General features: G+C 45.2%; 1 protein-coding gene across 6 annotated transcripts in view; it reads left to right on the forward strand.

Moving 5' to 3' along the window:
* The window catches only part of FLT1 (fms related receptor tyrosine kinase 1), a 147,973-nt gene that overhangs the window by 112,925 nt on the left and 19,804 nt on the right, over nucleotides 1-15,244 (forward strand). For all 6 annotated transcript variants that reach the window (XM_065581379.1, XM_008167458.4, XM_042842844.2 and 3 more), the window contains 2 exons: nucleotides 4,289-4,424; nucleotides 14,053-14,157. In XM_065581379.1, coding sequence (XP_065437451.1) covers nucleotides 4,289-4,424; nucleotides 14,053-14,157 — 241 coding nt within the window. The remainder of the gene's footprint in view (nucleotides 1-4,288; nucleotides 4,425-14,052; nucleotides 14,158-15,244) is intronic.

The raw sequence follows: 15,244 nt of genomic DNA on the forward strand, positions 1-15,244 counted from the left end.
GAGGGAGAGGAAATATTTAAGCTCAGTACCAATGTGGACACAAGAACAAATGGCTATAAACTGGCCATCAGGAAGTTTAGACTTGAAATTAGATGAAGGTTTCTAACCATCAGAGGAGTGAAGTTCTAGAACAGCATTCCAAGGGGAGCACTAGGGGCAAAAGACATATCTGGCTTCAAGACTGAGCTTGATAAGTTTATGGAGGGGATGGTATGATGGGATACCCTAATTTTGGCAATTAATTGATCTTTGACTATTAGCGGTAAATATGCCCAATAGCCTGTGATGGGATGTTAGACGGGGTGGGATCGGAGTTACTACAGAGAATTCTTTCCTGGGCGTCTGGCTGGTAAGTCTTGCCCACATACTCAGGGTTTAGCTGATTGCCATATGTGGGGTCGGGAAGGAATTTTCCTCCAGGGCAGATTGGCAGAGGCCCTGGGGGTTTTTTGCCTTCCTTTACGGCATGGGGTATGGGTCACTTGCTGGAGGATTCTCTGCACCTTGAAGTCTTTAAACCACGATTTGAGGACTTCAATAGCTCAGACATAGGTTAGGGGTTTGATACAGGAGTGGGTGGGTGAGATTCTGTGGCCTGCATTGTGCAGGAGGTCAGACTAGAGACGATCATAATGGACCCTTCTGACCTTAAAGTCTATGATTCTATGATAATATCCTAAAGTGTCTCCCAGATTCTATACAATATCACTAGGGTGTGTGGCATTTCATACCCTTGAACAATGTAGCTATGTCAACCTAAATTTTAAGTGTAGACCACTCAGGCCTACAGTCTTTATGTCTGAGCAAATTCAGGCAAATCAAGTCAAGGTCTGACTACAAGACGTTGCTTCTTCTATTCCTGAGGGAATTGTGCAGCACTGCGCAATGCAGAATTTTGCAGAAATTAATGTGTGTGCAGAATTTCTTTCCCCCCCACAGAAATGAGCTGCAGTGCTGCTGGGCTGTCACTAGGAGCCACTGGACTCAGCAGAGCCCAGCTCACACATAGAAGACACTGCTGGTGGGAGGGAGAGGGAGCTAGAGGGTTCCTGGCAGCTGCAGTTCCCAGCATGCCCTGAGGGAAGGAGAAGGCGGCACACAGGAAATTCTGTGCAAGCCTGGGGCCGAGCATGAGGCTGTTTCTCTCTCTGGATCCCTGGGCTTTGTGGGGGAGGGTGTGTGGGTGTCTGGGCAAGGGGGGGTTCCATGGCGGGGCTCTGGGGGGAGGAGGTGCAGGTATCTGGCTGGAGGGCCCTGTGGCTGGGCTCCGTGGAGGAGGCGGTGCGGGTATCTGGTCAAGGGGGGGCCGTGGCTGGGGAGAGGGCTTGAGTGTATTGCTGGGTGAGGCACCATGGCTGGGCTCTGGTGAGGGAGAGGTTGTGAGTGTCTAGCCCGCTGGCTGGGCTCTGGGGGGGTGGGGAAGGGAAGGGGGCAGGAACTGGGTTGTGGTAGGGGTTTCTTTAACTCTCTACTCCCAGGGGAATTTTTGTTTGTGTCTGTATTGTTACAGACATGCCTGCTGACAAGTATTTTGAAATAAATTACCAAAATAATTGAAACTGGTATGATTATGTAGTGCTATTTTGACAAATAAAATTTGCAGAATTTTAAAATATTGTGTGCAGCATTTTTAATTTTTTGGCGCAGAATGCCCCCAGGAGTACTCTGCAGACCATGCCTTAAAAAAAACGTGATCTTAGGACAGGTCTGCATTACAGACTTATATCGGTATAACTACATCGCTCAGGGGTGTGAAAAAGCCACACACCTGAGTATCGTAGTTCTACCACCCTAACCGCTGCGCTGGTGTAAGCAGCGCTACATCTGCGGGAGAGCTTCTCCCATCAATATAGCTACTGCCTTTCAGGGAAGTGGAATAACTACACTGATGGGAGAAGCTCTCCCATTGGCGTAGTAGCATTTTCACTTAAGCGCTACAGCAGTGCAGCAGCACTGATGCAGTCTATTAAGTGTAGACCTGCCCTGAGGCAATTTAAGGCCCAGTGCTGCATTTTGTTCTGGACGCTGAAAACTGCCATTGATTTTGTGAGAATGCAGGGCTAGGCCTTTAAAACCATTGTTTCAGTCACTGTATTTCAATGCGTATTCTCCCTCTCTTTCCACCCCAGCACCACACACACACACACACACACACACAGAGAGAGAGAGAGAGAGAGAGAACCCAGCATGTTTAAGTCTAGCAAAAAGGAGAGTGAGGAGAGAAGGGAAATATAACGGACTACAAATAGATAAAGAGATCTTATAAAGGGGATAAGGACCAATTATTCGCACATGTCATTATGGACAGAATAATTAGTGATGGCACTAAACAACAGTTGGGAAATGGTTAAGTATTATAAAAAGCCTTAACTGTACGAGCAATTAAACCATGGAAAAAGGAGCTGCAGGGGAGTTTGGGTTTGCTACCAGACTGGACACTCACATGCCACAAAACGAGGGAGGCCAACTTCTAGGTAACATAGTAAAAGCCTCTTCCCATTCAAAGGTTTCCATTCAGGATTCTCTATTTAAGGCTCTCTAAGTTTCTGTTACTAATCCCTAGTATTAAAGATTTATGGCTGGAATATAAAAATTAGCTCTAAGCTACAAATTCATATTTAGGGCTCAGGCAGAAATGTGGCAGCTACAGCAGCTACCACATCAAAAACAATTTCATGCTGTCAGAGAAATAGAGCATCTTCTTAAAGTCATGCGCACACACACCCCGACATGTATTTGCTCTGTGTCACACTTTTACTTCCACTTTTACTACAAATATAGGGCTGAATCTCCAACAGTGCCCAGGATTTGGTGCTCAGTGCAGCCAAGGAGAGAGAAGGCAGCTCTATGCCATGTAACTGTTCCTCTGATCCTGGGAGTGATATGACAGCCTAAGAGCTGTTTCTAAGTTGTGCCAGCTGGAGAAGTGCAATGAGGATCAGCTGGTGCACCATGTGCCCTGGCCCTTCCCCATCCCTGCCCAGGCACACCCTCTCTGTAGAAAGGAGCAGCAGGTCAGAAGCAAATATTGCAGACTTTGTGCCACTCAAGGATTCCCCTACTTTGGAGGGATCCTCAGTTGTCCTTTTAGGGAAGTTTACAGGGTGTTTTGGACACAGCACAAGAGTCAGGAAGTTACCCATAATTTTCAACATGCTTCTTTCCCCGAGGTCTTCCTACTTACAGTGTGTGCATTTTCCCTTTTAAGCAATGTAATGAAAACGTTTTCAGGAAGGAGGACAATTCCTGGCAATGGAGGAGGCGAGCTGCAAGCTACAGAGCAGCTTGAGTAGGAATTGGAAGTATGTGGATGTGGGTGTAAGATGTAGGCGACAATAGTCTATTACTGTTTTGGCATGGCTAGATGGAAAGCACCCTGATGCTCATTTCCATGAAGCTTGCACAACTTCCAGCCCATAGCCATGAAACCAGACTTTATACAGGCCGAGATTTTCCCTTTGCCACACAAATACAAGTGCTTCCTATGACTATGCAGAAATCTAGCTGAGGTTATTGGTAACTCTGCATGCTCACAGAAGAAAATAAGTTTCAAAATGTAAACTGATGTACAGCTATACACCTTTAGAAGGAATATGTTTCCTTACATTTCTCATGGGAAGGCAGCAATTTGTTTTGGGGAGGATGCTTTTCTGGGCCAAAATCTCATTAAGAATTTCTGAGTATTTGAAAACTGTAACATACAGTTCAGTACAGACTAAGTCTAAGTCTTGCACAGCTCAAACCACATCTGACCTTTCTTTGTTGAAGTCACAAAAGAAAAAAACACTGACAGTTGAACTCCATCTGTTGCATGTACAAATGGGGGTGGAGAGGAGTGGGGATGGCAGAGGGGTTGTCGGGGGATGGTTTTTTGGGGGGGGGGGGGAGAGGGGGGAGTTGTACAATCATTCAGCAAAAGTTATTTTCAGCAATGGTGTTGAGTCCGTTTCTGAAAATACTTCTTACTTCTTTAAAGTACAGAGTCTATATCCAATGGCAATTATTTGCGTGAGAATTCATATGGATTTAATTGGAGAAACTGACAGCCTGATGTATGAGAAAAAGGAGGAGGAAGGGCTGGTATAAAAATAAAAATGTCACAACATTAAATAACAGAATTTTTAACCGATTTTATATTGGAGTGTGAAACATACGTCCTTATGGGGGGAGGTGCTTTATGTGCATCTGTCAGATCTAATCAACTTGCAAGCCTTGACCAAAACCAGAAGCTGCTGCCCACTACTGTTTTCCATCTGGTGGTGACTTTGAAATGTTCTTGATTTCCTAGCCTTATTCTTCTGAAATAAAGACCAATTACCTGTCAATCATAATGGATCCTGATGAAGTCCCCTTAGATGAACAATGTGAACGTCTTCCATTTGATGCCAGCAAGTGGGAGTTTGCAAGGGAAAGGCTGAAACTAGGTAATATGGTTGTTACGGTATTAACACACAGCACATTGCCTTTGTGTTTATCAAACTAGATGTGTTTGTAATTAGAGCCTACAGACAGGCAGCTGACCATGTATTGCAGATCTGCAGGGTGACTGTACACTTGATCGTTAGTGAGCTGTTATTGTTCTACAGGTGAATTATCATCAAGATCTAAAATTGCTATTACCTGGCTTTCCGTATGATTAGACTCCAGCTGTGGAGTACTTTCAGTCCTTTTATCTGTAGTACACATAGGGCTGCTTTGTATTTCTTAGGAACTGAGATACTGTAGAACATAAAATAAAAACAAAGGCCAAGATTTTCAAACCTGGGAGCCTAAAATTAGTTTCCTGAGTCCATTCTGAAGCATCTAAATAAGTGGCCAATTGCAAAGGTGCTGAGCACCCAGTAGTCCCTCCTGAAATTAATGGGAGCTTTATTAGTAGTACTGTTATTTAGAAGTATTACAGCAATGCCTAAGAGTAGGTCTACACTGCAATTAGACACCTGTGCCTGGCCCATGCCAGCTGATTCAGGCTTGCAGGGCTCAGGCTAATGGGCTGTTTAGTTGTGTACATGTTCGGGCTCAGGCTGCAGCCCGAGCTCTGGGACCCTCCCAGAGTCCCACTTCACACTTATTTATTGTATTTATTCATCTACTGATGAAAACGCTATACAAGACTTAGGTATTGTTATTTAGGAGCCTAACTATGGACTCAGGAGTCTAACCTTAGGCATCCATCTTTCCCATAGCCTAATTCAATTCTCACTTACCAAGGGGCAACTGCCTGTGCAAATGAGGGCAGAAATGAGCCCATATTGTCCTGTTTGAGTTTTCCTCTAACCCACTCTGTTTTACTTCTTTGCTTCAAATTTATAAAAAGACATATTGGTGTTTCTCCTATGCATGGGGCACCTATCCCATACATTAAAATGCACAATAGGAGATCATAGAATCATAGAATATCAGAGTTGGAAGGGACCTCAAGAGGTCATCTAGTCCAACCCCCTGCTCAAAGCAGGACAAACCTGGTAACAGAAAGATAACAGAAAGGACTGGCCATGCCTAAATAAATATCCATAGAACCTTCCATCCCCTAGCCATCCAGTCTTCAAATGCCTGAGTGGAAACAAAACCTGGGTTTTGAAGTACTCCTTTAAGTTGAAGGAGTCTGAGCTCCGGCAGACCATGGGAAGGCGCAAATTGCAAAGTTGAGAACATCCTGCTGGCAGCTCTCAACCTCCAACTCCAGCGTCAGCACCGATCTCAGCTATGGCAACATGGCCACATGTCCTTTCAGTCACAAATTAGACGTCAGCCAATCCAAGGTGCTAAGTAAGGTGACAGTGGCTGACACACTGTGGACTGAATCAGGGACCTCCAGAACTAAAAGCATGAGTTGCTACAGCTTGAGCTAAAGATACCTGGATCTCTAGCTGGGGGCTGTAACAAACTCACACTTTCTGGGGCTTTGGCACAGAGGAAGATCTGTGCATATCCAGCCACACATTCACCAGTGCGTTGCACTAGCACACAGTTCAGATCTCACTTAATTTATCTGCTATACAGGGTGCAGGGTGAGCAGTATGTGAATAAGTACAGCCAAAATATTTAAATGGTAATTTTTAACACCTGTACATTATTTTGTGAATGCCGAAGCATAAAATCTTGTTGGGAGTCTCCTCGTCTGTGAAAAGGTCTTAGTGCATCAAGAGTTCAATGTGCATAAACTACATGGAAAGAATCAAATAGAAATAGAATTAGCTAAAGTTCTCTGAAATTCCAAGGAAAATTTGTCTGAAATGGGTTTTGTTTTGTTTTTTTTAGAGAGGTTTGGAGGTGAGCTGTGAAAAGTAAAAAGAGAACAGGGAATTAGTTAAAATTGAAAGAACTGGTGTAAACAACTGGTGTAAACAAAAAATGTTGACAATGAATGAGAACCGGATTCTGAAAAGTTGGGTCAGCAAGGTATGTTAGGTTAGCACATGCATAGGTGCCATTTACATGGCAGTTAGCCCAACCTTTCAATGACCCTGGCAGCTCTGCAGGGGAATAATCTCATAAACTTGAATAGTTCTTGTATAGTTTCTTCCAATACCAGATGTGTGTGTCTTCCCTTTCTAGCTATTTGTCTGCATAGTTATTGTAACCAGTGTGAAGAGATTCTCTGTTTATATCTCAGTTGCCTTATGTTCCTCATCCATTAGTCCATATTATTGATGTAACATCCATACAAAGGTGTAGGAGGACTTCCTCCTCACCCCCTGAGGCTACAGGTGTTACAGAAACCAATCCATACTAACTCCATTGAATTCAGGGGACATCCTCCCAATTTAGATGAATGGAAATGAAATTAAATGCTAGCCCCTAAATTAGATTGTAAAACTCTGGTGCATTAAGGCAAATGGCTGTGTTTAGTTACAGCCCTGTACCTTTAACATTGATATAATTTTGTATCTTATGGCCTTACCACTGGTGGTGATCAATCATAATTTAGGGCATCCATTAAAGTGCTAAAGTTGTGATAGAGAGACCCATTGTAATTATTGCCACTGATGCACCAGGCAGAGTAAAGATTCAGAAATCTATGTAGTAACCAATTTCATTAGTTACGCCAGGGGTTGGCAACGTTTGGCATGCGGCTCGCCAGGGTAAGCACCCTGATGGGCCGGGCCAGTTTTATTTACCTGCTGACGCGGCAGGTTCGGCCGATCGCGGCCCCCACTGGCCGCGGTTCGAGGTCTCGGGCCAATGGGGGCGTCGAGAAGCCGCGGCCAGCACATCGCTCGCATGCGCCGCTTCCCTCCGCCCCCATTGGCCCGGGACAGCGAACCGCGGCCAGTGGGGGCCGCGATCGGCCGAACCTGCCGCATCAGCAGGTAAATAAAACTGGCCCGGCCTGCCAGGGTGCTTACCCTGGCGAGCTGCGTGCCGAACGTTGCCGACCCCTGAGTTACGCACTCCTACTATGCACTATAAAACTATTCTCTAACTCTGCCAGAGATGAGTGAGTTTCCCACATTGTTTTTAACACACTGAACGTTCATATTTATCAATAATTTAAAACAGGAACCCTCTAACACAGAGCAACAGAACATCTGGAATGTGTCAAATGAATTGTGCATGCTCACTGAATGCCTCTTTGAAACTCCTGCCTTCCCAGCTCCTAAGAGGCAACAGCATATAGCAAGAATGACTTGTGGATTAGCCTCTGCCTGCACTCTCCATTAGGACCGTGCTCCAGCAAAGTGACATGCACATGACAACATGACAACTCACATACTTGAAGTTAGATGTGTGCTTAAGTATCTTGCTGAATTGGGGCCTGAACAGAAACTGCCTGGCCCAAAGCGAGTTAAGTCAATTCCCATTGACTTTAAAGGATTTGGATTAGCCTCAAAAAGGGTTAGCAAATTTGAGGAATTTTAACCAGAGTTCAGCTGCATTATTCTCTGCATCAGAGTTCTCAAAATGTGGTCACTTGACCGCTGGTCTGTGGAGAGCTGGTAGCTCACATGGTACCGGGTCCTTCTTTTCATCTGCTAACCTGCACTAAAAGTCAATTAGATAGTTTCCTGATATTACTTTTCCATGTAAACATCTGTGGCTGTTGTCACAAGGATTATGTGTGGTCATAAATGGGAGGAGAGTTTGTCCAAGGCACAATCTGTATCTTAAAATGTGTTCCACACAATGAGAAAGTCTGAGAATCCCTTATCTGCTCTAAAATTTAATATAACGCAAAACAGAATTAGCTATCAATTCAATTTGATTACCATGAAATCAAGATTATCGTTCAGAGGAAAAACACGTTTCTAGCATTCACACTGATTAAAGGGAGACTAGAAGCCATATGCTGCTTTAAATGGCAACGAATTTGTTTTCTAAGTGGTGGCTAAATAGTTTATCCCAAAATGGAAAATGGATTATTACTGATGAAGCCAATTAAAATTACTGATTAAACACAGTTTTACTGTGGATACAGGGGTTGTAGTGCCTTGGATTACAGCTTCATATTGGAGCACACCACCAATTGCTAGAGCCCTGCAAATCCGCGGGTATCCGCTTTATATCCGTGGACCGTTTTTGAGGATAGCAGCTTGGATGCAGATACAAATTTTGTATCTATGCAGGGCACTGCATCTCAGACTCATCAGAATGGAGCGGCTGTCACACAGCCTGCTGGCTCCAGCTCAGCTCTCTGAATCAGGCAGCACGGAATAGCCCGCTGGACATTCTGGGAATTGTAGTCCCCAGCTTGAATGGACAAAGCAGGTAAACTACAACTCCCAGAAGGAAGTGAGCCAAGCGCCATTTTGAAAGAAGTGTGGTGTTGTAATTTAAACTAGTGGGCGGCAAGGGCACGTGCTATGAAGAGAGCTGTTATCGCCGCTCTCTGCCTGGGCCAGGTCTGCATGCATTGCAGTCCTCACAGTTGCACAGAGTTGTCCAAGCCCTCCTCCGCACCCACTGGGAGAGTGTCACTGCACACGAGGGCCCAGGATTGTAACCTTCCTACTCAGAGTGGGGAAGGAGGTACGACAGGGGCAGAGCAGGTGGTGGGACAGGAGGCCTCTGGAGAGAAGTGGGGGTGGTTAGGGATTGGGGGCTTGCTGTGTGGTGACCTATGGAGCTGTTTAGAGCCCTGCAAATCTGCAGACAGTTTTTGCGGCTCACGGATCGGATGCAGATACACATTTAGGCATCCAAGTCCAAAATTTAGAGCCTCAAAATCCTCACTCAGCTGCCGCCTAACCCTATAGCTGCCTATGATATTCCCCAGGGTACAGTCTGGGGTCATGAACAGCTGTGTCCTCTCAATTCTCCAACCTGGGGTGCCCTTTACACTGATTTGCTGTGAGAGCAACCGTGTCTAGTCTGCCCACACACAGCCTCCAGCATGTAAATCGCCCCCAGATATACAGTCTGAGTGCCAGCCCACTATGAATTACACTGCCGGGCAACACCAGCGAAATTCCCAGTCCCAGACTTTTCCCCAGAAATGTGTGTCTTGTACTGCCCAGCATTCTCCTCCACAATGCAAACTTGAATAAAGTCCATCATTTCATTAATAGAAAATGATATGCACAAACCTTGTTGTCTCAATTGAAGTTCCCCAAACACTTCAATCCAAACACACTGGTTTAGATAAAATGATAAAACAAGTGTATTATTAACTACAGAAAGAGAGATTTTAAGTGAATACAAGTAATGAGGCATAAAAGTCAGAACTGGTTACACAGAAATAAAAGGTAAATTGCAGACTAATATCTAACTTAACAAGCTAAATGAATTCAAAGCAAAGGTTTCGCTCACCACATGCGTTAGCAGTCTTACTGGCTGAAATCCTTTCAGGCAGGACTCCTCCCCAAGTTCAGTGTTAATTTCCTTGTCCTTCAGGTGTTGTTGATGCCATGAGTAGAGATGAAGGGGGAGAACATTTGGGGTCTCTGTTCTTCCCTTTTATCCTTTTCCTCTTCTTTGAGAATCATCTCCAGCTGGGGTTCAGGAGACAAAGTCTGGGGAGATGGAACTTCCAGCTGTTTCTTTGCCAAGATGTAAATTTCTTGCTCACACCCTTTTTCCTACCAAGTGATAGTCCATCTGATTTTGTTGATGCCTGGCTGAGGAATCAGTTTGCCTCTTGTCTTTGAAGAATCGGTTTGTGCCTGCTTTTCTAAACTTGGAATAACCCTCTATAATGTTATACAGTCGAATCTTATAATTTTACATACAGTGTTGCCACACATATTTTACCAGGACAATAACGATCAGCACATTATGAATTTTCAAATGATACCTCACCAGGCATACTTTGTAAAAAATCCATTATAGTTTTGTAAAAAGGGTGAATGTAGGGATACAGACTGTCACACTGCCTAAATTCCCTAGGTGCCTTTCTTTCTAATGATAAAGTGCCATAGGTACCTAAAAACCTGTCAACTCCAGAATACCCCATAGCTCAGGTCACTCAACTGGGAGCTGGGACACCTGGGTTCAGTTTGCTGCTCCACTTCAGGGAGGGGGGAAAGAAGAGGGGGATTTGAATATCTCTTACATCCTGGGTTAGTGTTCTAACCACTGGGCTAGAGTTGTAAGTTTTAAAGGAAGGTACCCCCCTCTCCTCTGGCATTTTGTACAAGGCCCAATCTATTGGGCAGCCTCTGAGCATGCCTTCTGGATCAGGCTGTGCAGGTGAGATAGGGGAATGTCTAGATGAGGATCCCACTGGGGCTTACAGGTGTGAGCTGGGTCAGCCAACTTTGTGCATGCTCAGTGACAGATTTTTAGGCACTTGAGGACTTTATCAGCAGAAATGTAGGCGCTCAGGGACTTTAGTTGCCTACAAGTTTAGGTGGCAGCTGAGCAGGGATTTTGAGGGTATGCATTTTGGATTTAAGTGCCTAAAGTGGTAGGAAGACACCTAACCCCCTTTGTAGATCTAGCCCTAAGCCTTTTTGAGGGATTGGGTTTAGAAACTGGATGTAGAAAACCCAGGTAGCTTTTTATTTTAAACAGCATTCTTGATCCTGAACCTACATGTTCTACAGAACCTGAGAGTCAGGTTCTGCCAGGCAGATGTGGACAGTTCCTAGTTTTTGCCAGTAGAAATGCAGCACTTTTTCACAAAGCTGGGAGGGAACATATACTTACTGGTTTTGCTGGTGCTGCAGATTTTTTCCACAGTGCTCTATTTCATGTTCTTCAATGCCCTTATGAAATATGCTATGTGCCTCCAACAGCCTCCTTTAAAAAATTGGACTGATCATTAGAATGTATAGATTTGTTTATATAACAGATTAGAATATAAAATATTTAACTATCAGGGCCGGCTCTAGCTTTTTTGCCACCCCAGGGAGCATGTGGAGGGCGGTCAAGGCGGCTTGCAGGGGAGTGAAGGGCAGCACCCGCCCGCTCCCTCCGCCCGTGGGCAGCCCTCCAGCCTTGGGTTGTCTCTCCCGGCCAGGCAGGCAGAGCTCCCGGGGGCTACAGGAGGTGCTGGCTCAGCCACTCCTTTAAAGGCGGCTCGGCTGGGCCAGGCTCAGAGCGTCGCGGGAGGTGGAGGCCGGTGTAGGCGGCAGGGAGTGGCGCGTCCCGGGGAGCCCAGCGGCATGGTGAGCGGCGGGGATCGCTAGTTCGTGCCCCTGCAGGGCTGGGCTGGACGCCCCAAAATTGCCCAGAATGCCGCTCCTTACAATGTGCTGCCCCAGGCACGTGCTTTCTCATCTAGTGCCTGGAGCCGGCCCCGTTAACTATGCAAAACTGAAGTACTTACTTTTACTCCATTTAAATGTACATTAAACCAACAGTTTCTTATTTGCTGTTGGTTTTTACCACTGTATTATCATAAATAATTTAACTGTTAGCAGTGAACAGTTTTTATTGGATGATTCCAACTCTTTTTTTTTTCTATTTATAAATTGTCCATTAGTAGACTGGTTTTCACAAATTTCTTCATTATTTGCAATACACTAGAACCTCAGCGTTACGAATACCTCAGGAATGGGGGTTGTTCATAAGTCTGAAATGATCGTAACTCTGAACAAAATGTTATGGTTGTTCTTTTAAAAGTTTACAACTGAATATTGACTTAATACAGTTTTGAAACTTTACTTCAGAAGAAAAATGCTGCTTTCCCTTTGTTTTTTTAGTAGTTTGTGTTTAACACAGTACTGTACAGTATTTGCTTTTTTTTTTTTTTTTGGTCTCTGATGCTGCCTGACTGTGTACTTCCAGTTCCAAATGAGGTGTGTGCTTGACTGGTCAGTTCATAACTCTGATATTCGTAACTCTGAGGTCCTACTGTATTTTGAGGATTTTGGTAATAATAATTAATAATAAATGTGAGCTCTTTTTATTCGCCTTCTGGTCTCTGAGCCTTTAGGGTGTGCTCAAGTCGTGTTCTCAAGCTTTTCTCCACAGCCACGAGGGCTAGAATCTGACTCTTTTTAAAACAAAAACAAAAAACAAAAGCTGAGATTCTCATACAAATTTGTGATTCCAGCAGCTGGGGCTTTAGAAAGAACACTGGATGTTGTGAGATTTGTCACAAAATTGCAGAAGCCGGCAACACCATCTCAGTCGCAGCACATAAAGTGCCATGGTGTCATCACTGATAGCACTGGAGCCCACCCAGGCCGTGAGCAGGCGTGACCCTGAGTCCCCTGGTTCCTCTAAGGGGAGCCTCTGCCTGGCTGCCTCTCTGGGGTCGAGGGGGCTGTTTCAGTCCTGCCTGCCCAGCTCCCTAAATCCAGGCCCTACTGTGCCACTGATGCTGGTGCTTATGCTGCCACCATACGTGACGCTCCCTCTGTGACACCCCCTCCCCAGTGCACACGCAGGGTCTGTAAGGCACTCGGCCCCTATCTACTCCATCCTCTGCACTCAAGGGTCTGACAGGAGTTAACATGAGAAGCATCACCCACTTATTTCTGGTTTCTGTGCTCTCAGCAGGGTGGAGCAACCCTGAGAGACTAAGAGCATAGCTGGGTTGTACGTCTCGCCCCCACTTTGTGTTTACGTCTGCCTTGGGGAGGGGGGGTGATGGAGGGGCTTCAGATTCCCGACAGGGAGCCCATATGAGAGCACCCAAAATTGGAACCCCCCCTGGAGAAATGGAATGGTCTGTGCATCCCACATTGCCGGAAGGCACATGATATGTGGGGGAGCGGGCGGCTCTCTGACACGTGCTGATCCTGCAGCATGAGGCCCAAAGCTGCCCGGAGAAGCAGGTGTGGTGGGAGGGGTAACTCAGCCATACTGCAGAATGGGGCGGACTGGCTTGTTTGGAAACCTTACGGTCACTCCCATGTGACCCAGTGTTTGTGGCTCTGCATCTCCTGTCACAAAGCCCCCGTGAACCTCAGCTCACATACATGTAAAGGTCCCATTTGCACAGCTGGTACCTTACATAAGGAAAGTGTGACCTACAGAAAGGTTACCAAACAAAGCCTCAGCCAGCTGTTGGCCCAGTCTGGAGAGAATTAGGCTATGGCGCTAGGCTGTTTGGGCAGAATATAACTTACTCTTCTGCAGCCTGATCCGCAGCCCAGCGAGATCAATGGGATTTGGATCAGGCCCTTACTACAGAGATAATAGTGCTGTAATGATGAGTACAAAACTTGGTTTTGTCAGCAAACTGCAGAGAGAGGCTCAGAAGCAAACATACATCCACTGATAAGAGTGACAAGCTGGGTGAGGTAAAATCTTTTATTGGACCAACTTCTGTTGGTGAGAGAGACAAGCTTTCGAGCTACACAGAGCTCCTCTTCAGGTCTGTGTAAGCTGGAAAGCTTGTCTCTTAGCAACAGCAGTTGGTCCAAAAAAAATTATTACCTAACCCACCTTGTCTCTCTAATCTGGGACCAACATGGTTACAACAATACTGCAAATACTGCTAAGAGTGGCATTTGTTTAGAGTCACTTTTTCTGACCACATTCTAGTTCACCTATGTGGGAGCCCATTAAAAAGTGACCATCGATCGTTATCTTTCTGTGAAAATATACTTAGGAAGATTTGCAGAGCTTAGTTTGTTATTCAATATGTATGAATGGTTTCAATGACCACAAGTTCGTTTGTTTACATATGCGTATCTCCACAATTTGTTTTCTGTACAGGAAAGTCACTTGGATGTGGGGCGTTTGGAAAAGTCGTAGAGGCAGCTGCTTTTGGAATTAAAAATTCCCCCACGTGCAGAATAGTTGCTGTGAAAATGCTGAAAGGTATTCTGCTGCAGGGCTGTGTTGGAACATATACGGCAATGGTTACCCCTTTCTCAGCTCCATTTACGAGCCCTTTAGCACTTAGTACTTGCTCCCCGCTAATCAAGTTGCCTCTCAATCTTCTTTTTGAAAAGCTAAACAGACTGAGCTCTTTAAGCCTCTCTCTGTCAGGCATTTTCTCCAGCCCCTAAATGATGTTTGGGGTCCTTTTCTGCACTCTCTTCAATTTCTCAGTGTCATTTTAAAAATGTGGATACCAGAACAGTGCACAGTCTCACCAATGCTGCATAGAGGTAAAATCACATCCCTACTCCCACTCCCATTTATATTTCTAAGGACTGCATTATCCCTTTTTGCCATAGCATAGCACTGGAACACATGTTGAGTTGTTTGTCTGCTATGACCTTAAGATCCTTTTCAAAATCAGTTTTCCAGGATACAGTCCACCAATTCTGTAGGTCTGGCCTGCATTCCTAGTTTCTAGATGCAAAACTTTGCATTTGCCTGTATTAAAACACATTTTATTTGAATGGGCCTCTCTTACCAAGTGATCCAGGTCACTCAGTACGAGTGCCCTGCCCTTCTCATTATTTACTACTCTGCCAATCTTTGTGTCATCTGCAAATTTGATCAGTCGTGATTTTATCTTTACTTCCAGATCATTGATGAAAATGTTGAATAGCATCAGGCCAAGTACCAATCCCTGCAGAACCCCACTAGAAACACCCCATTTCAATGATAATTCCCCATGGGCAACCACTTCTTGAGATCTATCATTTAGCCAGTTCTTAATCCATTTAGCATGTGCCATATTGATATTGTACGGTGTTCATTTTGTAATGAAAATGTTGTGCATTACTAAGTCGAATACCTTAGTAGGGGGTGGTGCATTGCTGCTGTGCTTCATGGAAGCATCCTGGAGGAAGGAATTGTGGGTTATGGTAATACAATTCCCTTCCTGTTCCTCACTGCTCCAGAGGTGTGGTAACTTTCTGCTGACCTACACCAGCAATAAACTACTGCCCACCCAGCCCCATGCCAACTCAACAGTTCTGGTCAGCATGTTGGGTGGGTGACTGGAGCCAAG

This window comes from Chrysemys picta, chromosome 1 (assembly GCF_011386835.1).
Source record: "Chrysemys picta bellii isolate R12L10 chromosome 1, ASM1138683v2, whole genome shotgun sequence".
NCBI lineage: Eukaryota > Metazoa > Chordata > Testudines > Emydidae > Chrysemys > Chrysemys picta.